This window comes from Aythya fuligula, chromosome 25, assembly GCF_009819795.1.
Source record: "Aythya fuligula isolate bAytFul2 chromosome 25, bAytFul2.pri, whole genome shotgun sequence".
Classification (NCBI taxonomy): domain Eukaryota; kingdom Metazoa; phylum Chordata; class Aves; order Anseriformes; family Anatidae; genus Aythya; species Aythya fuligula.
In genome coordinates, this window is record NC_045583.1 from 2817112 (window position 1) to 2840183 (window position 23072).

Consider the following 23072-nt stretch of genomic DNA (forward strand, 5'->3'; position numbering starts at 1 on the left):
AAAGTCATCCTGCAGGGAGCCAGCAGCCGGTGCTGCTGCCAGGGGGGGCACCTGGCTGGGCTCGGGACCCCCTCAGGAGAGAGAACTGCATCCACACCGAAATGATGCTGCTGGAAGGGATGAGGGCTGAGAGGGAGCTGGTGGTCCCGGGCAGCTCCTGGTGCAGCCACGAGCTCAGCCCAGCACTGGGAGGCTGCAGGCAGGGCTTGGGGCTGCAGGCAGGGCTCACTGCAGGCAGGGCTCATTGCAGGCAGGGCTCACTGCAGGCAGGGCTGGTGCCAGCCCCGCTCAGCTCCCAGGGCTGGTGACCACCCTCCCCATGCAAGTCTGGGGTTTAGTTCCCCCAGGAGGCATCAGCAGCCTGGAAACCTCAGCCCTGCCTTCAGTTTTTGTGTTTTTTTCTATAAAGTGTTCATGTGGTGAAGCTGTGATCGGCAGTGACCTTGGCGCTGGCTGCAGCAGGGAGGGAGGTGATGAATTTGGGCTGTTTCAGCGGTTTTTGGGGAGCTGCCTCGGTGGTGGTCCTCAGTCAGGGCAGCAGGATGGGAGGCAGCTGGCTGACGTGGTGCTGGATTCAGCCAGGTGGCAGTGGGAGCTGCTGCCAGGCTGGGGCAGGGAAGCCCCCAGGTCTCTCTGGCCAACATTTTGAGGCAAGAACTCTCTGTTTCAGCTCCAGCTGCAGGGGGAAGAGGGGGCAGCAGCCAGCGCTGGGGACAAGGCTCCAGGCAAGGGGCTTCGGCAAGAAGGGGCACAGGAAAGGCTCTGGGCTCTGGGTGCTGTAACGTGGGCAGGGAGCAGCCCCCCACAGGCCCTGGCATGAAGCCACCAAGTCCCTTGTAGGGACTGGGGCAGGGACGTTGGGGAGGTGGGTGAAAAATGGGGATGCATGTGGTGAGCTGGCCCCGTTTGGGCTGGGAGTGCCTCCGTGGCCCTGCTGGCTGGCTCCAGCACCACTGTGGTCCTGGGGGACGTTCGTGGAGGCTTCGGAGGTGTCAAGGGCCAGGAGACTCAATGGGCTTCCATGGCTTGTGAGGGGGCCCTGGGGTCTGGACCTTCCTGGGGTCTGGACCTTCCCATTAAACATAACCTCTGGGCTCCACAGCCCTCACACAGAGGATGAAGCTCGCCATCATGGCCCTGCTGCAGCTGTGGATGTCCCCAGTGCTGCTCGGGGAGGCAGCCAAGGGCAGCAGGGCCCACCACGGCCACGCTGTGTTGCAGGTTCCCCGTCCCACCATGACGTTCAAGCAGGCGTCCATGATGGCCCCGGAGGCCGCGGCCACCACCGTGCCCATGGCCACCATGGAGAACTCCACCGAGGCGGCGGGGCCGGGCGAGAGCAAGGAGGACATGTTCGCCAAGCTGAGGGATAAGTTCATGAACGAGCTCAACAAGATCCCCCGTGAGTAGCTGCCTCCTCTCCCGGGACCCCCTTCCCCTTGGCCCACCACGGGCTGACCGCGGCCCCGCACGTTCCCGCAGTGCCGCCCTGGGCCCTCATCGCCATCGCCGTGGTGGCCGGCCTCCTCATCCTCACCTGCTGCTTCTGCATCTGCAAGAAGTGCTGCTGCAAGAAGAAGAAGAACAAGAAGGAGAAGGGCAAAGGCATGAAGAACGCCATGAACATGAAGGACATGAAGTCGGGCAACCAGGTGACGGCCTTCGGGAGAGCTCAGTCACCTCCCAGGTTGTGCCCGTAGCAGGGGGGGAGCCCAAGAACCCCACTGGTTTGGGGTCCCCAAAAAGCTCGGAAGGCTGGTGCTGGTACCAGGGCACAGCCGGGACCATCTGGGGATGGCAGATTTTGGGCATCTGTTCCTACTGCCGAGAGACACGTGGGCACTGCAGGCATGCCCACAGGGCTGGAGGGATGAGCAGCAATGCATCTGGGGGTCCACGGGGTGAAATTCCCAAATGCTTGGGGAGGGTTGGGGTCCCCAGGGGTTCAGTGGGGCCATACAAGACCCCAGCTCCCTGCCGCAGCCTGGGTCCCACCGCGGTGCTGTCCGTAATGTTGATCTCTTCCCTCCTGGTGCTGTCGCCGTCCTGACCCCGTGCTCCCTCTGTGTCCGGGGACATCCTCCACGGTAGGTGCCACCCCGAGCCTGCCTTCTCCATCAGCTGCGTCCAGGGTGGGACTGGGGACCCGCAGGCACAGCAGAGAGGTGCTGGGGGGCTATGGTGTGGAGAGGCAGGGGAGAAAGCTGGCTTTGCCTTAGACGTAGGAGAACTAGGTCCTCTCTTATATTAACACCATAATCCCTAGAAATGGCCCTGCTAACCCTCTGTAGTGCTCCCAAGCATGGGCTGGAGGCAGAGGATCCCCACACCCACCTGCGGGGTGGTTTGCACGCTACCTCCTTTGGCTGGAGCTGGCCCCAAGTCCCTGTGCCCCGGGCAGCCCCCAGCCCCTCCTGCCTCCATCCCACTAAGACCAGCCCTGAGCAGAGCTGGTGTCCCCTGGGCTGCCCTGCCGGTGCCTTCTGTCCCCATCCCCTTGTGATGCCCAGGGGTCGGGGTGCTGGAGGTGCCCGTGTGGGGATGGGGATGTGGGGCCGGGACCCCCCAGCTGAGCCGGGCACCTCGGCTGCTGCCGCAGGACCCTCAGGATGATGACGACGCAGAGACGGGCCTGACGGAGGGGGAAGGCGAAGAGGAGGAGAAGGAGCCGGAGAACCTGGGCAAGCTGCAGTTCTCGCTGGACTACGATTTCCAGGCGAACCAGGCGAGGAAGGGGCTGTGGAGCTGCAGGGGTGGGGATTTGCCCAGGGAGGGCATTTGGAGAGGAGGAATCAATCCCACTGGGGGAGCTGGGTGGTGTGGGATGGAGCTGGGGAGCTGGGTGCTGGAGAGGAGCCCATGGTGCTGTCTGCAGCTGAAGCTGCCTCTCTCCCCTCCAGCTGACCGTGGGGATCCTCCAAGCCGCTGAGCTGCCAGCCCTGGACATGGGCGGCACCTCGGACCCCTACGTCAAGGTGTTCCTGCTCCCCGACAAGAAGAAGAAGTACGAGACCAAGGTGCAGAAGAAGACGCTCAACCCCGCCTTCAACGAGACCTTCACCTTCAAGGTGAGCCCCAGCCCACCCCACCACGGGACCTCGTCTCCCGCTCCCATCCTTCCCCCTGCTGTGTCCTGGCCTCGTGGTTTGGCCCTGCTGGAGCCCCTTGCCACCCGGTGGCCCTTTCCCCGCAGGTCCCCTACCAAGAACTGGGTGGGAAGACGCTGGTGATGGCCATCTACGACTTTGATCGCTTCTCCAAGCACGACATCATCGGTGAGGTGAAGGTGCCCATGAACACGGTGGACCTGGGGCAGCCCATCGAGGAGTGGCGGGACCTGCAGAGCGGCGAGAAGGAGGAGGTGAGAGGGGGCCCTACAAGGTCGAGGTGTGGGGTGGCTCTGGCCATGGGATGAGCTCTGCTTCCCAGACATCGCTGCATGGCCCCATCTCAGTGCTGTGCATGAGTGCTGGGCAGGATCCGACCCCCTTCTTGCCCTGTGCAGAAGCCTTTCTGTAATAAAAATGAGGATTGTAAGTATCTGGGTGCTGTGCTGGGACTGGCCTGTCCCCCACCCCAGTGATCAAACCCTCGTGTGTGGGGTGCCAGGTTGTGCCTGCACCGATTGCTGAGTGGGGTTTGGGGGGAATGAAGCTGGGACCACGTCCCAGCACTGCGATACAGCGCCCTGGGGAGGCTCTGATTCTCTGCCCCCTGCCCCACTTGGCAGCCAGAGAAGCTGGGCGATATCTGCATCTCCCTGCGGTACGTGCCGACGGCCGGGAAGCTCACTGTCTGCATCCTGGAGGCCAAGAACCTGAAGAAGATGGACGTGGGGGGCCTCTCAGGTGAGATCGGCCGGGCAGGGCTGGGGCAGCTCCTCCAGCACCCGGCACCTCCTGTGCCCAAGACTTGGCTGGAGGTGAGGGGAGATGAGACCCCCCCCGGCCCTGACATCCTGGGCTTGGTTCCTTGGGGTGTCCTGAGTGGTGAAATCACCCCTCTGCCATCCGCTCCTGGCCCTGCTCCTGCAGAAAGGGGGTGAGACAACATCTGCAGGTCTCCCCGCACCAGCCCCAGCCCTCCTGCAAGGAGACCCACAGGAGGCAGAAGAGCTCTGTCCCTTCCCAGTGGCTCCTGAAAATCAGGAAAATCCTTGAAAATCCAACAGTTTTGGAGTGTTTCGGCTTTGGCCTCCATCCACGAGCCTGGGAGCACCTTGAGCTGTGTTGGGCTCCTTGCCCCCCGTGCTGGGCTGGGACCTGTCCCAGGGCCAGGCCGATGGTGTCCCTGGGCACTGCAATCTCCTGCTCCCCCTTCTCCCCCAGATCCCTACGTGAAGATTCACCTGCTGCAGAATGGAAAGAGGTTGAAGAAGAAGAAGACCACAGTCAAGAAGAAGACCTTAAACCCCTACTTCAATGAGTCCTTCAGCTTCGAGATCCCCTTTGAGCAGATACAGGTTCGTACGCTGACATCCTCGGGGGCACGTGGGCAGGGTGGTGGTGCCAGCAGAGGTCTCACGCTGTCCCAGGCCATGTCCCAGTGGCTCCTGATGAGCTCCTGGTGCAGCTGCCCATGTTGGGCATCACCCATGGGAGATGCGACCCCAAACCTATCTCACGGCAGGAACTGGGCTTTCCTCTGCTCCCGGCCCTGTAGTGCTCACCCCAGGTAGGGCAGGGAGCCCTCAGTGGTCCCAGGGGTGTCCTGGACCATCGGGAGGTGCCTTCTGCCCCTCCATGTCCAGTCCCAGCCCCTTTGTGCAGCCCCATCGAGCTCCGCAGCCTGCAGCAGCCCTCGGTGCCTCGACGTGCCCAGGCGGCCATGTGGGGACGAGCTGGGCCCCACCACAGCCCCACAACCCTGGGCTTCTCGGGGAAGGAAACGGAGGAAGGAACGGGCACGGAGGGGACCCTGCCCCAAAGCAGGCCGCCTGTTCAGCCCCTCTAAAGAAGGCTTCCTCCTCCAGAAAGTGCAGGTGGTGATCACGGTGCTGGACTACGACAAGCTGGGGAAGAATGAAGCCATCGGCAAGATCTTCACGGGCTGCAACTCCACCGGCACGGAGCTGCGGCACTGGTCCGACATGCTGGCCAACCCCCGGCGGCCCATCGCCCAGTGGCACTCGCTGAAGCCAGAGGAAGAAGTAGATGCAGCTCTCGGGAAAAACAAATAGGAAGATCTGCTGGCCAGCGTGGCGTGGGCCTGTGGACAGTCGAAGCAACCCAGAGCTACTGATACCTCAGTTACGCACCCTTTGGTTTGTTTTATTTATTTATTTTTTTTGGTTCTGTTTTAAGCTGAAATACCCTTTGACGGCTGTGGAAGGGTTTCCAGACTGTCCCAATAGCTTCCAGGGGAAGAGGTTGAAGACGGATGGTTCTTTTCATTCTCCAGCATCGCTCCCCTCGGCCGCATGCCCCATCACATTCAACTTCCATCCCTTCATGGCCTGAAGCCACCGCCAGGCCTGGGGCTCCCCGGGCCTGGGAGCATCGCTGCCTCCGTCCTTCCAGTGGGCCCAGTTGGGAGCCGGCGAGCATCTGTGCATGGAGGTGCCACCAGAGCCTGAGAACGCAAGGTGACCGGGCTCACTGTGCTTGCCTGGGACGTGGACACCTGCATGGGCACCAACACGGTGGAGAAGACCTTCTGCAGGAGGCCTGGGGGCATCCCCGCACCCGCTCTGCTTCCCCCCAGCCCTCCCAGTTGGGAAGGGTGAGAGACGTGGTTTTGGGCTGCCTGCGGCCGGCTCCAGGTTTGGCTTCTTCTGGGGAGAGGTTTGGGGGGGGTCTTGTGCTGCAGAAGGCATTGTGGTTGGTGCTGAGCCCTCGGTGTGGTGGCCAGACCCCGCGGGATGGGCGCAGGTAGCTGCAGACAGCTTTTTGTCGGGGAGGCAGCAGGGGCTGGGCAGCGGCAGCGGTGGGTGACACGGAGAGGTCCCCAGGGCTGGGCGGGCAGGCAGCCCCGGGGCAGTGCCTGGTGCCATCCTCGAGGCCCCCGTGTGTCCCTGGGGCTGAGCCCTGCCGTGGGCACCCAGCACGGCCCTCGGGGGGGTTATGGGGAGCTCCAGCCCCACTGCTGCGTCCCACCATCAGTGGGGAGGGTGAGAGCCAGCCCATGGCCAAGGAGGGGCTGCAGACCCCCGGGCCTCACGGGCTGCTGTACCCCCTGCCCCCAAATCCCTCTCCCCTCGGGCAGTGTGAGCTGGAAGGCCAACTCCATTCCCTGCGGCTGGGCAGCCCTGCCCAGTTCAGCCCAGTCTGTACTGGAGCACGGGGCGTCCCCGCACCACCTCTGACTCCCCGGCAGCCTCGTGCTTGCTGCTCTGCTCGGTTTCCTTTGCCTTCATCCTGGCTGCTCCAGGCCAGCGCTGCCTTGTGCCCGCTGGTCCTCGAGGTCATGGAGAAGGTGGCGATGGGGAGAAAGTCCTCAACAAGCGGAGTCAAGCAGCAAAGGGTGCTGCATGCTCTGCGAGGAGGAGAAAAGGAGCGCAGTGGGGATGCCCCTGGCGTTGGGGATGCTGCTTGGGGGGGGTTCAGGTCAACAAGGTGCCGTGTGGGTCGTGTAGCTGGAGGGAGGAGACGCAGGGGGTTTAATGAACAGGAGCGTGGGGCAGGTGGCGTGGGGCCTGGGGACAGCATCAGGGATCTCCCAAACATCGGAGTCTGGCTGGGCACCGTGGGGGGGTTACCTTGTGTTTGTAAAGATGAAAGAGTCAAGGAATTGGCAGGAGCACCCAAACCCTGCCGTGGGGGGGCACGGCCCCGGAGTCTTCCTTGGGAAGCGGGCGGAGGAGCGCACATGCCTGCGCACACACAGACACACATGTACACACATGTACACACACATACACACATGTACACACACGTACACACCTGTACTCACATGTACACACCCCCACGCCCACCCCTGCACCCCCCTACATGCACCCGGCACCCCCAGTCCCGCCGCACCTCGCCTGCTGCCTGCAGGTTTCCATTCGGACTCTTTAAGCCTCGGGAGGGTGTGGGGGGGGAACGGTGACTTTAATACCTGATTTATTTTGATTTTTAATTTTAATAAAAAAAGGGGAAACCAACCAACATATTTAAAGCCATCTGCGCTGCCTCTGACCCCCCCCTCTCCCCCCGTAGCCGTGTGTAGTTAACTGTATGGAGACATAGCTGTATATACCATGAGCAGTGCATGCGCTGCAGCCCCCTGTAACCAGCAGCATGCTCCCAGCCGAGCTGCACGCTCTGCCCCGCGCCGACGGCGCCTCCGTGCCCGACCCGCGAGGCGGAGTCGGCGACGAACCAAACTCATTGCCTGAGAGCTCTCCACCACCCCGGTTATCCCCCCCCTCCCCGTCTCTAAAAATAATGACTTAAATCATGCAAAAGAAGAAAATACGCCAAGAAGCAAAGCATGCCAAGCCAGTCCAGCCAGCGGAGGGTGAGCCGTCACCGACGCAGCCGTGACTTCCATGTGTGTCTTGTTCCTGTGTCTCGTCGCGTTTATACCATGGCCGGGTAGCGGCAACATCGTGGCTTCGGCGTCCTGTGTCGCGTTGGTGCATCTCACCGTCAGAGCAACTTTAGAAGCCATATTAGACCACGGCGTGCCGGGGCCCCAGGAGGATGGGTCCGCCGGTGAGCCGTGCCCCCCCCTTTTATCCCCGTGTGTCCACGGCCCCCTCGTTTCGTGGGGCTCGGCGGCGGAGCCGGGGTGCCAGGATGAGCCGTGCCAGCCGCCGGCTTGGTGGCCGCGGCCGTCGCACTGGGGCAGCGGCACCGGGGACTTCCCCGCGGTGGCATTTCTGCAGCAGAAAGGTTGGGACAAGTGAGATCTGGTGGTGGAAGGGCTCTCGTGAGCAGCTGGGGGGATCTGCAACGTGCTGGGGGCTGCCGGCCGCAAGGCACCGGCGCGCTCGCTGCTGGGGGAAGCTGCCCCGTCCTCTCCTCGCCTCCCCTGCGGTGCGAGCCCCGCCGTGCCTGGGGACACCAGCTTCAGCCTCCCAGGGGAAAGGGAGCGAGTCCATGCATCAAGCTCGGCTCTTCGCCCTTTTTCCCCCAGCGCCGGGAGGAAAAAGCAGCACCTTTGGGAGTCTCAGGGTCTCGTGGCTTCCTGCAGCGAAGGAAGACCCCCGGCCCCCGGCCCCTGCGCCCGTCCTGGCCTCTGCAGCGCTCGGCTCCGGCAGGAAGCTGCTTTTAAAGCCCCTTCCTCTCGTGTGGACTCTGTCGTTTCCGTCTCTGATCGTTAAATGGTTATTTTGTAATGACATCTGTCTCCTTATTAAAGAAACGAGCTGAAAGGAGCCCCGCGTCCCTGCTGGTTTGGCTGCTGGGTGCTCGGGGAGGGGGCAGGCCCCATGGCCACGAGGGAGGGAGCAGGGGCGCGAGGGGTGCTTGGACACGGCAGGGATGTCCCGGGCCTTGGTGCCAGCCCCCATCCCAGCCCCACGCTGGGCACCGAGCGGCTCCCCACCAAACTCCTCGCCCCAGCACCTCCCATCCCATCCCTATGGCACGTGCCGGCCACCAGCTCCTGCCCTGCCTCACAGGGGTGCTGGGCACACAAAACCCCGAGGGGCAGAGCTCGGGCTGCACTGACCACATCCATAGACCATGCCCTGTGCTGTGCCTGCAGAGCGTTTCTGCTTTTAGAGCAGGTGGATGCTGCCGTGCTACGGGCACTTGGAGAAAAAGGAGACGTTTTGCTAACCTGCTTGCAGCAGCTTCCCCCTGCTTCAGAAAGACGGAGGCGAAGTCAGAACTTCTATTTTATCAACTCTTATTTTATTCATTTATAAATACTGTTGTGTTTACAAGCATCATAGATGTGAATATTATTCCCAAACTTTCAAACACATAATACTTATAATACTATATAACAACAACCAGTAAAACAAATCATTCATCTCAGGGTTTGGAAGGCCACTCAAAGTTGCATAAAAATACATTCTCTCCCCATCTCGTAAGCTAGTCCTGCTTTCTCCAAGGAGTTTATTTACAAAGAGCCATCATCAAACTTGCAGCCACAACAGGCGGGTTCACCCCAAGCAATAAAAATGAATTCACCCCAAGCAATTGCTTAGAAAAAAAAAGCTTCGTGTTCTCCAATGGAGACCACGTCTGGCAAATGGTTCAAATAGGGATCAGTTTTAAAAACTGCTTTCTTTGCACTCTGTCCCAGGCGCAGAATGCAAGGTATCCTATTCGCCACCTCCTCAGTGCACTGGTTATGTCAGGCGTTGCGCAGTGAGACCAAAAATCATCCTCACGAGTTTGGTTTGCAATTACATCGTCATCACCAAGTACTCACAGCTTTGGCTAGTCAGCACGACTAAACTGGTGGTGGGTCCCCCGCCCCGCTCGAGGCGTGGGAGGACAATCCAGTGCTAAGCAGACACTTCATCTAAAGTGGTTTGGCTTCGCAAGGGGCCGCGCGGAGGGACGAAGCCTCCCGCGCCCTTCGCATCCTGTTCCTTAGGATAAAACGCAATGAGCGTCCGGGTGGGAAGGGGCAACACGTCAGTGCGGGATGGATTTGTCAGATTGGGTTGAACCCTGTCCCTAAACAGATACCGGGCTTCCTCCCACGGCCAGGAACCCGCCTCGCGAGAGCAGGGACTTCGGTCTGAGCTCCTGCCCCCGGTCCCGCTGGGCACCCACAGCCTGGCGCAGAAGGAGGGGGGCAGCACAGGGGGCCGGGCTCCTGCCCCCGGGAGGGACGAGAGAGCCCAGGTCTGGAGCGAGGGGTGGACCACTGAGAAAACACCAAGAAATGCAGAAGTACTCACATAAAGAGTGCACCAAGTGGGAACGGCGTGCAGAAAAAGCATTGACCGGATCTCAAGACTTAAAGCTGTTAAATATAGCAGGGTTAAAATAAAGTAATAAAAAAAAAAAAAAAAAAAAAAAAAGAGAAAGATGCCTGGCTTAGGCAGTGCTCTGCAGAAACCCTGATGCCATTACCAGCTTTGGTCTCTTCCTCCCCAAAGCACAGCAGCAGAGGAAGGGCCTCAGTGTACCAGGAGGAACGGCATCGTGGTGCGCCCACGTAACGCCGCTGGCTGAAGAGCGGCGGAGGAGGAAGCTCTGTCCGGAGCTGCCAGTGTTTGCAGGGCAGCTCCAGCAAGAGCCAGAGAGGTGGAAACAGGCAGGACGGGGAGGGGAAGGAAAAAAAAAAAGAGTTGAAATGAAACCAAAAAAAAAACACCCAAGGGAGAGGAAAATACTCGCACTTTCTGAAGAAATAACCAGCAAAAGGTTCCAAAAAGCCCAGGACAGACCAAAAAATGTTACCCTGCTGAGCGAGCTCAGGAGTTATGCTCTGGATTCAGGTGTCTCCTCTCTGCTCCCAGCCCCCCCGGCCCAGCAGAGCTGGGTGGGACTTGTGGCAACCCCCGAGATGGGTGCCCGAGCCACACGGAGCGAGGAACTCACAGGGCGAAGGAAACGAGAGGGGAACCATGGAAGGAGATGGGAAGGGGGTTGCACCCAGCAAGAAGTGTGGTAGAGGGAAGGTATCTTTTGGGAAGGGTCTGTTAGAATGGGAAGCTCAACAGGTCTGATACCAGGCGTCGCACAGCACCTGGAGGAGTCGCTGTCTGAATGCCCATAGAGAGAACAATTCCAAACTGTTCTGAGTACGTACAACATCAACGTTTTTGTATTTTTTTTTTTTGATTTTTTGAGGTTTCCTTCAAGGTCAAGGCTTATTGCAAGCTTTTGACAGATTAAAAGACTTTTATCCTAGAGACACAGCTGCCGGCGTGCCCAAGGGCAGCTCCTTCCTGCCCCTGGCACGGGGGCAGCCCCCGAGGCACGCGGGAGGACGAGCTGCGCTGAGCTTTCCCCCAGAGGGAAGGGTGGCTGGGACAGGACTCTGGCATTCCCTCTCTTGTCTCCGTTCCCCAGAAACAAAACTGTTTTCCAGCTGGTCAGCCCGATGCTGAAAACCAGCGCACGGTACCTGAAACACCCGACCAGACTCCTCTAGGGCTCTGCCTTCACCGACAGCTGGCAGGGAGATGCCCCACACGCCGGTAGGAGGCCGGTTCCTGGCGTGGGCACAGCTCCCTGCCAGGTGATTCACACCTGAATGCACGTGAAGGCAGCAGAGGATCTCTTCCCGGGTCAAGCTTCTCCTTCAGAAGGGTTGGCGAGTACCGGTGATGTTATCCTGAGAAGCAAGAGCCCGGAGGCAGCGAGCAGATGCCGCTGGCCGCAGAGCGGACGCAGCGCGGGATGCCATCCCCCAGGCTGGGTGAGGGATGGGGGCCTCGTGCTGAGTCAGCACTCATTTTCTGAGATCTGACACGAAATCAAAAGGCTCGGTCTGCCGGGGCAAAAGGAGAACAAGGTGTCTGTGCAAAGCAGCCCGTTACAGAGATCAGCTCTGGTGGCTTTCGCAGCATCGCTTTACGGCCAGAGTCCCACATCCCAGGTGGGCTGATGCACATCGGCAGAGTCCCAGCCCACGTTCACATTTCCCACCTGGAAAGGGCTTGGACGTGCCGGTTTAGTTCTTTTGGCGTCACTTTTTAAGGTAGAAGCTACCTACTCCAAACCGGAGTCCAATGCCATATCCCGGGCTTCTGGAAGGAAAAGTTTTGGCAGCTCGAAACCAGTCCTTGTGTTTCTTCTTTCTCTTCTCCCTTGAATAAAATGTCCGAGATACCACAACATGCTTAAATTAAAACTCGTAAAATGGCAGGGGTGCGTGTTGTGGGGGAAAAAAGGGCAGGAAGGGAATGTACAGCAAAGGGCAGGGCAAGGCAGGTGTGACGTTGATCCCACGGCTGAAATGCTTGCTGTACTTGTGACAGGAGGAAAAGAGGGGGTAGGGCTTGGTGCGGGGTTGGCAGCTCGTGTAGGACACCCCTCCTCGTCCTGCCTTCGCTCAGGCTTCCTATTTGGAGAGCTTGCTGATGACACGAATGAGCGCCCCGTTCTCGTCCTTCAGCCTTTGATTGTCCGACTTCAGCTCCGTCAAAATCTGCGCAAAGACAAAGACGAGGCAGGGTTACAGCTCGGCGGGATGGCCAAAAAAAACCCTGCAGCTCCGAGGAAAAGCAGCCGGGACGGCGTGGCCAGCTCGGCTCGTGTCCTGCTCCCACGTGCAGCTCTCCTCCTGGTGCCCTGCTCAGCACCGCGGGGTGGCCACGGGTCCCGCGGGGTGGCCGTCGGACACGGAGCACAGCAAAACCCCTGTGGGAAGCGGTGCCCCAGCCCCTGCCCTCGGTCGGCACCCGGCTGGGGGAGCAGGAGCCATTTCTGAGCTGTTTCAGCCCAAACATGCTCCCAAAGGTCAATTAGGGCTTGGCAGAAAACTATAAAGTTTCATTTTATTTTATTTTTTTTCCTGTATTGTTTTTCCCATTTGGCCAGGACTAGAGGGGAAACGAAGGCCTGACATTTTTTCAGCTTTGGACTTTTAATTCAGGATGGGACCAAGCCTGCTTTGCAAAATCTCTTCAGAATAAAAAAAAATCCCTCTGGGATCCCACAGATGTTTAACGTAGGTGCTTGTGTCGTGGCAGAACACACCAGAGCCACCTCCTTGGTGCTCCGTGGTTGTCTGATGCTGGGGCTAAAACAGCAGCTGCACTACAGCCAAAAGCCAGAGAGCTTTTCATCAGAAACTGAGGAAGAAAAGACTTCGAGGAGACCTTTGCAGCATTTCTTGCTGGCCAAAAGAAAGGCCCCAAGCCTCTCATTTCCCACACTGCAGGTGGGTATCGCTCTGAGAGCCCCTCCGAGGACAGCTCTGCCCCAGGTGGAGCCTGGGGTGTCCCCACGGGGCGGTCACACCACGGGACCCCCGGCCACAGAGCGGGGGCCACCCCACAGCTCAGGCACAGAGCGAGCTCAGCCCCGACTCATCTCGGATCTTAGAGGAAGGGAGATGGGGAAAGCACTTGCAGTCTCGCTGTGCCCCTTCGTTTCCTCCCGAGCTTCCCCCAAACCCCCTGACAAAGCACGCTGCCTCCCGTCCAGGGCACTGGAGGCGTCCAAGCACCCGCTGTGGTCTGCAGCTGGGCTGTCCCTGTCCCCTCTGCCACGTCCTAGGGGGGCCTTGCAGGCTTGCAGGAGCCCATCGCTCCACCAGGACAGTGCTCGGAAATTCTGCCCCTTGCTTTGGCAGAGAAAACCCACCGCGTGTGCCCGTGAGCACCAGCAGAGAGCAACCACCCCAGTTCCACAGCCCGCTGGGAGCTCTGCTGGTGGCTGTGCTTTTTAACCACCCTCAGTGCAACTCTGGTGATTTATCGGAAAAGGGAGGAAGGTAACGAGGAGCAGAACTTCTTGAAAAGCTTCCTGGCTTTCACCCGATTCCATCAGTTCCCCGTGAAGCTTTCTGAAAGCTAAAAATCAACCTCGTGAACTGGAATTCCTCCCAAGCTGCGGGCACTCCGGGCAAAGCAGCCTTGCAAAATAAGCTGCAGGTGAAGCAGGCTGGCAATACGAGAGCCTGGAAAATGAAGCTTTGTAAACATCTCGCTGGAAGCAGCAAGGAGGGGCGCAGCCCGGCGCGCGGGGTGCCGTGATGCCGAGCACACCGCAGCACCAGGGGCTTGTCCGAGCAGCTCTGCTCCGTGCCTGTTAGCTGTGGCACTGGAGAAGGTGACACTGAGGAAATGATGGGGATTTGGGGGAAAGAGATTCTTTGAAAAGCGCCCCTGCCAGTTTAAAACAGTGCCGTGACTGCAGGGCTGCGATGTCTGGGGACACGAGGAGACAAGGCTTACAGGTAACAGTGACATCCCGTGCTAGACCTACGAGGAGTTGAAAAAAATAAAACACACGGATGAGCTCACAGATACACAGCTCTTCTCCAGCTCGGACACAAGCAGGGAGTTTCAAACCTAGAAGCAAGCAGGGGACGATCAGCCCGTCCTTGTCTCGGCCAGCCTGCACGGGGGACGCGGTGGTGGCACCCTGAGCAGGGGTGGCAGCAGGGGGGAGAAGCGGAGCTGCGATTATTGCCTGGTTGGAGAAGAGAGCCAGCTGGCTTCAGGGTGTGAGACGGTATTTCTGCGGGTCTGGAAGTGGTTGTGGTCAATTCTCCTTCTCCGAGCTCAAAACACGTCGGGAAAGAGATTGACCGAAACTCCCTGCTTAGGGGAACGAGGTGAGGCAGGGACAAGGTCCAGGATATTTCTGCCGATTTCAAGCAGGGTGCTGGTGGGACTGGTTCCTCTGCCCACCTGCAGGTGAGGTGGAACACCCCGTCTCGGCCAGCCCCCAGCTCGCCTGGGATGAACACTTGGTCTTGCACTGAGACTCCCGGGAAGGGAAGCCCCAATTCCCCCGGTTAGTTTGTTTCCACGGTTAATCATCTTTGATATAATTTGTGCGCTAAGAATAGATTTTTTCATACCTTAGTGCCACTTCCAGCCCATTAGAGCACAGTGCTTCTATTTTATTTTCTTTTTTTTTTAAAAAAAGCTGTCTGTAGGGACCCAAATATCCCTACTAACCTGCAAAAGGCAGGCAGGGCCCGCAGAAAGAAGCGTTTATGGCTTTATTTTAGCACCGAAGCAGCAAGAAGGGATGTAATTTAACAGTGTGAAGCATATGGCAAAGCCACAGAAGGCTTGCCCTTGGATTTCCAACACTAATTTTTCTGCAGTGAATTTAAAATACCAGGTGAAAAAAAGAAAACTTGGTTGGTCGGCCTCCTGCTGCTTGCCCTGCCTCGTAACCAGGCTGCAGCAGGCAGAGGGGATGCTGCAGCTCTGAACTCAGACCGAAACATCTCACTACCTAAAAACGAGGGAAGGAGCTTGTTTTCTCTGCTCAGCTGAGTGAGAGAAATTGTTGCAGACTGCCCAGTTTTAGATTTAAAAAAAAAATCCCCTTCCTGCCTAGAACCTGCGTTTTCTGTAACATCCCGAGAAATATTGAGATTAATTCTGACTTGGCACAGTCCTGTCTGCTACGAGCCAGCTTCTCACTGCCCTCAGCCCAGTGACACCACGACCAGGCTCACACCATAAAGGCACCACCTTCGAGGTCAGGCCCTGGGAGGGGGATGCTGCTGCTGGTGCCACCCCGAAGGCATTCGGCCGTGCTAAGCCCCGGGGAAGCAGCCGAGCTCCCGTTCCTCCGCAGCCACTTCAGCGCCATCCATCGGACTCCAAGCCTCGGCATAAAGCAGGGAGCATGCCCTCCTATTTCTCTGCTCAACGGGGGGAAAAGGAAAAAGCAAACCCTGCCGCTGCGGGTGGAGGTCAGCACCTGCCAAGCAGAGCGAGGGGCAGCAGAGGTGAAGGCAGCCGCCTGCGGTGAAGCCCTGCCTGCAGCCGGAGCAGGGCCAGCAGCACGCTGGCTCCTCGGGCACATGCTGCTTGGAGCCCCCGAGCTTCATCAGGCAGCCCGGGGAGCGGCGAGGCGGCGAGCAGCTCGGCCACGGGAGCGGAGACCTGCCTGGAAGAGTGGAAGAGGGAGGCGAGATGAGCCGGAGGGGAAGCGGCTACAGCTCCTCTGATTCGGAGGGCTTGGCGGGCAGTGAAAGCCTGGCTACCACCCGGGTCAGAGCCCTGTTCTCGGCCAGCAGCTGCTCATTCATCTGCCTCAGAGTGTGAATCTGTTTGAGCTGGTGGAGATTCTGCGGAGAGTGACAGGAGTGGACACAGAGACACAGAGAGAACACACCACGGAGACAAAAGGGCACAGAAAGGTGAATTTAGTCCACGAGCAGTGAAATAGAGAATAAAAGAAAAATTAGTGGCAGTGAGTGCTGGGCAGGCAGCAGCTCAGATGCATACGAAGAAAGCCTTACGACACGCTGAGGGTGTTCGGGAACCTTCCCTTTCTCCAGGGGCCTCCACAGCCTTTAGGAAGGTGCATTTCCTACAGGGCAGGCTGCTCTCTACCTGGCTATTTTCTAATTTATCGAGGTGTAAGCTCCACCAGCACACAGCCACGGAGTTACTGCTTTGAGAACTACCACTGCTGACTTCCCACCTCCATGGGCTATGAAAGCGCTGCTGGGAATTTCTTTACGTCTCCTTTTCTTCACGTGTCTCCAAAAGCTAAAGCAGCCTGGTGTAGCAAAGAGCAACCAGAGCTCCACGGGAGGTTTTATTTATGTATTAAGCACCCGTGGGTGTCACTGTCCTGCAGTGGATCACCCAGACACGTCACCTCACAGCCCCCATCCCTACGGCACCTGAACTCCTGGGTCTGCCCTGTCCCGAGGCTCAACGTCTCTCTCATCTGGAAGTGCAAGGTTAAAACACTGAATCCACACATTTTAACGACAGCAGTACAAATGACAGCATCTTACAGAGAAGGCACTCGAAACACGGTGTTTTTAGTACCAGAAGAAACACAGAAAGGAGCACGGGACAGTGCTGGAACCCAGCCTCCGAGGTGGGGCGAGCACAGTCCCAGCTGCACAGGGGGACACACGACACGGAGGCAACGCAGAAGGCGAAGCAGAAGAGGGCAGAAGCTGTGCAGACATCACCGTTTCTCGTTCAAGGACCACATTTCCCCAGAGACACTGACATAAAACCTTATGTGGGGTGTTTACACCATACGTGGAGCCAGGGGCTGCCTGAGCAGCATCCCGTCCTTACCCCTCACAGCTCAGCTCGTCGGGCAGCAGTGCCGCAGGAACGGGGAAGCCTCTGGCACCAAGGAGGGGATGCAGGCACAGGGCAGCGGGAGGCAGGCAGGGGAACGCCCGCCAGAAGAGGAATTTGAAGTTCAAGTGAAGAAATCCCAGCCCACAGCAAAGCAGCTCCCGTCCTGCCCGCAAAGCGCCGTGCTGCCTGCGTCCCCCCCCTCGCCTGCAGGGAGCAGAGGGAGGGAAGGGTCCGTGGGGAAGGGAATTCCTTTCTGCCATTTAATCGACAGAAAGTGGCCAAAGGGAGTTGCTGTCTGCAATAATGAAGGTGTCCTCAACCAGAAGAGCACTGGCAAACCTACGGTGACAGGAGGAACTTCCACCTGACTGCACGGGAGGGAGCTGGCTGCAGATCCCCACAGAACTGCTGTCCAAGTGATGAAGCCCCCCCTGCCTCACCAGCCCTGGCCTTCAGCAGCGCAGTTCTGACACCAGACAGACCGACAGGTCCTGAGACAGAGCTATGGGGTAGGAGAGCTCCCGGGACAGCTCGGCGGGGACACTTCTCCCCAAATCCTGGCCACCATCCCGGTGGGCAGGCTGTCCTGCGCCCAGTGAGGACAGACGGATGTCACAGCTCAGGCCGTGGCTGTCCTGTGAGCGACCGTCCCCAGGAGCTGCAGGGGGATGCTCAGGCTGGAGGAGCATCCCCGGATTACAAATGCTCTCCGTTTCCTTCCAGGGAACTCAGCTGAGCATCTGGCTGGCAGAAAAACGTCAAACATATGTAAAAGGGGGTGCCGTGCTACGGGAGGTGGGAAGGATTGCGGTCAGCTTAGAGACCACCTTGACTTTTCCATACCAGCACAGCACAAAACTGCAGCGTGGCACGATCAGAGGCAGCTGAGGCTCAGCACCCTGCCGCAGATGATAAAAAGGATCACCTCTGCACGAATGTGTGTGCGCTGCAGGTAGGATGGCTTTCTATTTATCATGCTCAAAGACACCTAGTGAAGGCTGGAAAGCTGGGCCTGAAGCCAAGGGCAGAGACCAGAATCTGGACGACACCGCTGTGATTGCTTATCACTCTGCTGGATACTTGGCTTACAGAAAGCAGGCTTCTCGGTTCAGCTGCACTTGCCTTCAATTAAAGGATTTTGTGCCTGCAACACTAGGGGAAATAAAAACGCCCAAAGCATGCACAATGTACAAAGCCAGGAGGTGCAGAGCTGCTACAGAATAAAGAAGCTTCTGTGACCTTCAAGGAAAATTGCTGTGTTAAGTTGGGACCTCAGGCACTTGGCATTGAATTCAATTCAGCGCAAATGTTAATTTTCTTCCTCCTTCCTCAGCCAAGTTGCCTTATCTCCAGTCAAATTCTGCAGTCACTTAGGAAAATGCTGTACCACCCTGTCACCTTCCCAACAGCAGGCCTGCAGGAGCAACTCTAGCATCAAGGAGTTCTTTGAGATCACCGATTTCGTCCTGCTCCTCTCCATTTCTTGACGGCTTCATCAGCAGTGGATAAACTCACGACAGGAACACAGCTTGTTACCTCAAGCTTGGGCTGAAGAGCACAGCATTTCTGTCACAGCAGCCCAGGACCTTTCTGTGACGTTGCTGTGCCTCCTCTCCCAAAGGAGTCAGCTGCTTTCACCTTGCTGCGGCCACACCTGAAGCCCTGAGCTGGACAAAGACAAAAAGGCTGGATGTGAGCCAGGATGGACCAGTTCAATTCAAAGACCGGTGGGCAGAATCCTGAAGACTGCAGTGTTAGTCAAGATGTAATAACTTGGCACGGTTGGTTATCTCCCCTTGCTGCTCTCCACCTTAACAGAAACGGGTGGATTTGCTTAAATCACTTATTCCTTCTGATTCTGCTCAATAGCAATTCAATTAGCGAAAGTAGCAGGAATGCAAGTCCAGCCAGCATTAATAGGTTTGATTCCTGGCACTGCTTCCACCCTAGGGATTAACACAGATGTTCTGCAGAGGTTATCTCACTCTGCACAAACACAACTGGGCCAACTCTTCAACTGTAAGACGTGATGTAAGTGGACATGGAAAGCCTGTTTTCCTTACGGACTTGCCCAGTACGTTTTTATTGTCATGGATTTCATACTCCTTTTTCTTAAGTGGCTGTCACAAAAGAAATGTCGCAGCACACACAGGTACTCAGCGCTGTACCGGGTCTGGCTGGGATGGAGTTAACTTTTCCACCGCAATTGCAACTTGAGGATTTGATAAGGAAACACAGTAGGACCTCAGAAGAGGCACTTTCAAATTCCGTGTCTATTTATTCCACTAACAAAAGCTCATTTTGGTTGTTTAATGCAGCAGGAACACAGCAGGGAGCAAAGAGCAAGCATCACTCTTGAGGATCTGATAGCTCATTTCCAGGTAGCCCACAGGCTGCTTCAGCTCGTGTGCTGTCCCCAGCAGTGACCAGCAGCTTCAGGGTAATACAAGAACACGTCAAACTCCTGGCAGTGCTTTTCCCAGTGCACCATCTTGGCTTCCATCAGTCTGCAGCTCCCAACTAGCTGAACCAGAGGCGCTCTGGCAGCATCCAGCAGTCCCTACAGGCACCTTATTTCACTAATTGCTTCCTGAACCAATATAAATGTTCCAAACCGACAGACCACTAGGGGACACCAATTTGTCTTTTTACTCCAAGGCCTGAGCTGGTTTGTGGAGTAATCTACAGAGTGAGAGAAACAACACAAAATGCTACTGACCATGTTTTCTCTTGAAGGCCCCATTTCTGTAATGATGGGGAAGAATCTCTGGAGTTAAATGTTGCCACCTGTGGAGTGGACAAAGGACCTGAAGCTCAGGCACATTCAGTCCTTTCTCCTTCCCCTTCTAGCTAGCACATCCACACTTATTTTCTCCTCTTTGAAAGAACAAGAGAGCTTTTGCAGTAAGACTCCACCAAATTGTTCTGTGCTCACTGCAGCAGAAGATGCAGCACAAACCAGCGGGTCCTTCAAAGCTGTACCCTTGGTAAATACATGAAGCTTGAAATAGAAAAATGAAGTTGGAGCCTCCTGGAGGACGGCAGGAAATTATTTCCATCAGCACACCGCGGCGAGAGAGCTCACGGCTCTCAGCCCTGCATCTTTCCTTGTTAAAGTAGCTTGGTCCCACCTGGATCATGCTCAGAGGGAAGGGAAGCACAGGGCACTGAGCGAAGAGGAGCATTCTGTGAACACGAGCACGAACACACAGCGTCCAATGCTGTAACACTGCAAGATCAGTGAGAATTTTCAGGCGTTCCTAGGCGGCCAACACACTGCTCCCTGCCCTGCAGTGCTCCCCGCCAGCCCCATGCTCCCAGGGCATCCCAGCCACGGCAGGAGGCCACCGTCCTCCGAAGCAATGCCACGAGAGAGAGGGCAACGCGAAGGAAGCAGTCAGTGGGGGATGTCCCGTGACAGTAAGCCATGCTGTACGTTTCATCAGGAAGCAAGTTCCTCTTTGCTGAAATCCATTCCAGGCTGACTTACTGCCACAGCCTTCCAGTGACATGCTTTAGGAAGGGAGTACAGGAATACAATCACTCTGTGGTTTTTTTCCTGGCTAGTGTGCGTGATCTCAAAAGCCAGCTTTGTCTTCTTACCCATCTGGAGAGAACCGCAACGGCTTAACTTGGGCCGCAGACTAGCACAGGGGATCAGCAAACTGAAACTCATGGATGCCACAAAAGGTTAGTTTTAGAAAGCATTTAGGGAGAACAGCCTTCACAGTTCTCAGATCAAAGAGCATTAACAAATAAAACATATGGTGCAATCGGAGCAGTTTTATTATTATTTCATGTTTGGAGAACATAGCCCTTAAATTAAGTTCTCTGTGCATAAAGGAACACACTCAGAGGTAACAGGAGTCCCCTCCCATGTATACTTTTAATATCCTATTCCTGGGTGACAATCCCCAAAGACATTAACACAAAGCATAAAAAATAGAATAGAGTGAATAGATTATTTCCTACCTTCATCTCCTCCTCCATTTCAGAGAGTTTCCGCTCCAGGGCTCGCTTCTCCTGTTCACAAAGATTCGTAACAAAGATTGTCACGTGGATTTAGAGGAAAAACTTACAGCGCATTTTCTTTTAAGGAAAAGTAAGAGTCGTATGTATGAACAGTCACTGAAAAGCATCTCAGAGCAATGTGCAGGTTACCGGCCTGATCAGATGGGACACAGCAGCTGGTGAACCAGCAGGGGATCCGTGCTGCGGCCCATTTTTCAGACCTCTCAGCCCTGAGCTCTCTTCAGTGAAGCTACCCCACTACATTTAGTGACCCCAGCTTTCAGGCCTTTCTGATGAAATGTGATTCTGAGCTGTGCAGGTGAAGCCGTGCAGGTAACTGTACCCCCACGTCCCCTGCTGCAAAGGAGATGATGACAAAACCCGCAGAGCCCATCAAATACCAAACAGCGACCAGGGAAAGGTGTCTGGAAATCCTGCTTCTCCCAGATAAATTTAGGAATTTAGAGCTGCAAAACTGACTGACTGCTGCAGCAGATTTTGGGAACCAACCAGTACACGGGTACACAAATTGCAGAAGCTGTCCTGAAGCACTTAATGCCATCCTCCCTGAGCAACGCTCTTTTCTCTCTGTCAGAAACCTGCGTTTGTGCCTGCTGTGATCCTAATGCAACAAAAATAATGCAGAACGCTGCCCCATCTTGGAAGCACCCTATATGGGTGGGAGATAGGATGTGGGGGTGAGCTCCCTCTGGTTGGGGATGTCCTGCTCAGGGCAATGCTCTCACTGCCACATTTTTTTTTTTTTTTTTTTTTTAAACAAAAGCAAAGCTCCACCCATGTCACGACTTCCCCCAGCTGCCGGTTCAGATGGCAGTGATGGCTGGCTCTAACTTTAATTAACCATTAAGGTATGTGGTGGGAGAATGTGAGATAATGGCCATCAGCTGAAGCAGGGGAGGTTCTGACAGGATACAAGATAAAAAGTTAACTCTGAGGATATTTAAGCACCAGAACAAGGGGCCACAGCTGTGGAGCCTCAACACTTACAAATCTCCATGAAATGACAGGACAAAGCCCCAAGGAAGGCAGTTCAAATTCAGCACTGCCTGCGCCTGGTGTGTGGACTACAGACCTCCCCGAGTCCCTTCTGACCTGGCTGAAGGTCATTTAGGGCAGAGACAGCCACACGCTGCAAGGTCAGCTTAGCTTGCTGCAATAAAGCTGACTGCTCAGTTAGGAGGAAGGAGCATTCAGACAGTCAGATTTCAAGTGTAATCGTCAGACAGACACCCAGCTGGTGTTGTGCTTTGCTCCCCTCTCTGCCCTGTAACTTTATTTACAAGGAACAATAATATTTTAAAGCATAATGGACCAACAGCCCCATAGGACCATGCACCACTATTTGTTGGTCTGTAGCTTCCTGTAACAAAGGAATGAGACCAGAACGTGGCTGATCTGCAAAGAGAGCAGGGAAGTCGCAGGCATTGAAAAGGTCAGAACACGATTATCACTATGAACTGCTCTGCAAGGCAAAAATATAACTTATCTTTTAATTAACACTTTCCTTCAAGAAATTGCTATGCCTTGCAGAGGAATTCAAGGCAAGGATCGCGACTCAGAAGAAAGCAGACACATACCCTTTTCTCCATCTCCAGCATGCTAGACCGGTCAGAAGTTTTCTCCTGTTTCTGCTATGTAAATTAAAAATAGAAAGCTATTAAAACTGAGAGGATTTCATAGGATGCTGTACAAAGGCCTAGATAGCCTACAGAAGCACTTGCCCAAAGAAGCAGTCCTTAGAGAATCACTCACACCACTCTTATTTCTGCAAAATATACAAGTCCCCTCTGTAGCACCCTCCCTCCCACGAGCTAAACAGATCCCTCCCTGCACTGAAACACGTGGTGGCTTGTCACGGGCCAGTGCTCGGTTTCTCTAGTCCAGGAGTTGGTTTCTGCCTTACCTGGGCTGCTTTTTCCAACTTAGATTTGATGTCAGCCAACTCAAGCTGGGCTTCTTGCAGTTTTGTCTTCAGCTTTTGATTTTCAGACAGGGCACTTTCATATAACTGAAATATGAACCAAATATTTCAATCAACCAGGCTGCTCTTCGGCCAGTGCACAGACCCAGCTCTGCCACGCCACTCCACGAGTCCCAGCACTGAGCAGAGGCAGCTGCGGGGTTTGCATTGCTCCATACTATTAGCTTTCAAGGATTATGTTGAAAGTTTCAGAAAAAAAATAATCTGGAGTGTTAGAGCAGCAAAACATAATTCTGTTGGGTATGTATACTTGGGTCATGCTGGCAGTGCTCGGCAACATCTTTTCTTGCTCCTTCACACATCCCTCCCAACATTTCTCCAGCCTCATTCCTCACTCTTCTTTCCCAGATATCTGACTTTGCATGGTGTCCTTTCACCCCTTGTCCTTTTTTGACCCTCTGAAGAGCTGTGGCATTTGAAAGAGGCTACAGTCATTTCCAAAGGCAATGGAAACAGAAAACGAAAGGAAAT

General features: G+C 56.1%; 2 protein-coding genes across 8 annotated transcripts in view; one reads left to right on the forward strand and one right to left on the reverse strand.

Moving 5' to 3' along the window:
* Positions 1-1208: 1208 nt before the first annotated feature.
* Positions 1209-8302, forward strand: SYT2 (synaptotagmin 2). Its single transcript, XM_032203281.1, has 8 exons — positions 1209-1402; positions 1483-1652; positions 2609-2725; positions 2901-3068; positions 3194-3361; positions 3731-3848; positions 4329-4462; positions 4973-8302. The coding sequence occupies exons 1-8, from the start codon at positions 1237-1239 to the stop codon at positions 5177-5179; spliced, it is 1248 nt and encodes a 415-aa protein (XP_032059172.1). The 5' UTR covers positions 1209-1236; the 3' UTR covers positions 5180-8302.
* Positions 8303-10676: 2374 nt separating this feature from the next.
* PPP1R12B (protein phosphatase 1 regulatory subunit 12B) overlaps positions 10677-23072 on the reverse strand; it is a 110624-nt gene continuing 98228 nt past the window's right edge. For 3 of the 7 annotated variants that reach the window (XM_032203278.1, XM_032203276.1, XM_032203273.1), the window contains 5 exons: positions 22524-22628; positions 22198-22251; positions 20561-20611; positions 15423-15603; positions 11932-11988 (listed from right to left, as the gene is read on the reverse strand). In XM_032203278.1, the coding sequence (XP_032059169.1) occupies positions 15469-15603; positions 20561-20611; positions 22198-22251; positions 22524-22628 (345 nt within the window). In that variant the 3' untranslated portion in view covers positions 11932-11988; positions 15423-15468. Of the gene's footprint in view, positions 11989-15422; positions 15604-16989; positions 20254-20560; positions 20612-22197; positions 22252-22523; positions 22629-23072 lie in introns of those variants that run through there. The other 4 variants (XM_032203280.1, XM_032203274.1, XM_032203279.1 and 1 more) reach the window with 2 other exon arrangements.

Excerpts from the sequence above, each read along its gene's own strand:
- SYT2 (XM_032203281.1), top strand. The coding sequence starts at position 1,237 with ATGACGTTCAAGCAGGCGTCCATGATGGCCCCGGAGGCCGCGGCCACC. Across the intron at positions 3,362-3,730 it reads AGAGCGGCGAGAAGGAGGAG|CCAGAGAAGCTGGGCGATAT; the intron begins GTGAGAGGGGGC and ends CCCACTTGGCAG. Across the intron at positions 4,463-4,972 it reads TCCCCTTTGAGCAGATACAG|AAAGTGCAGGTGGTGATCAC; the intron begins GTTCGTACGCTG and ends TTCCTCCTCCAG.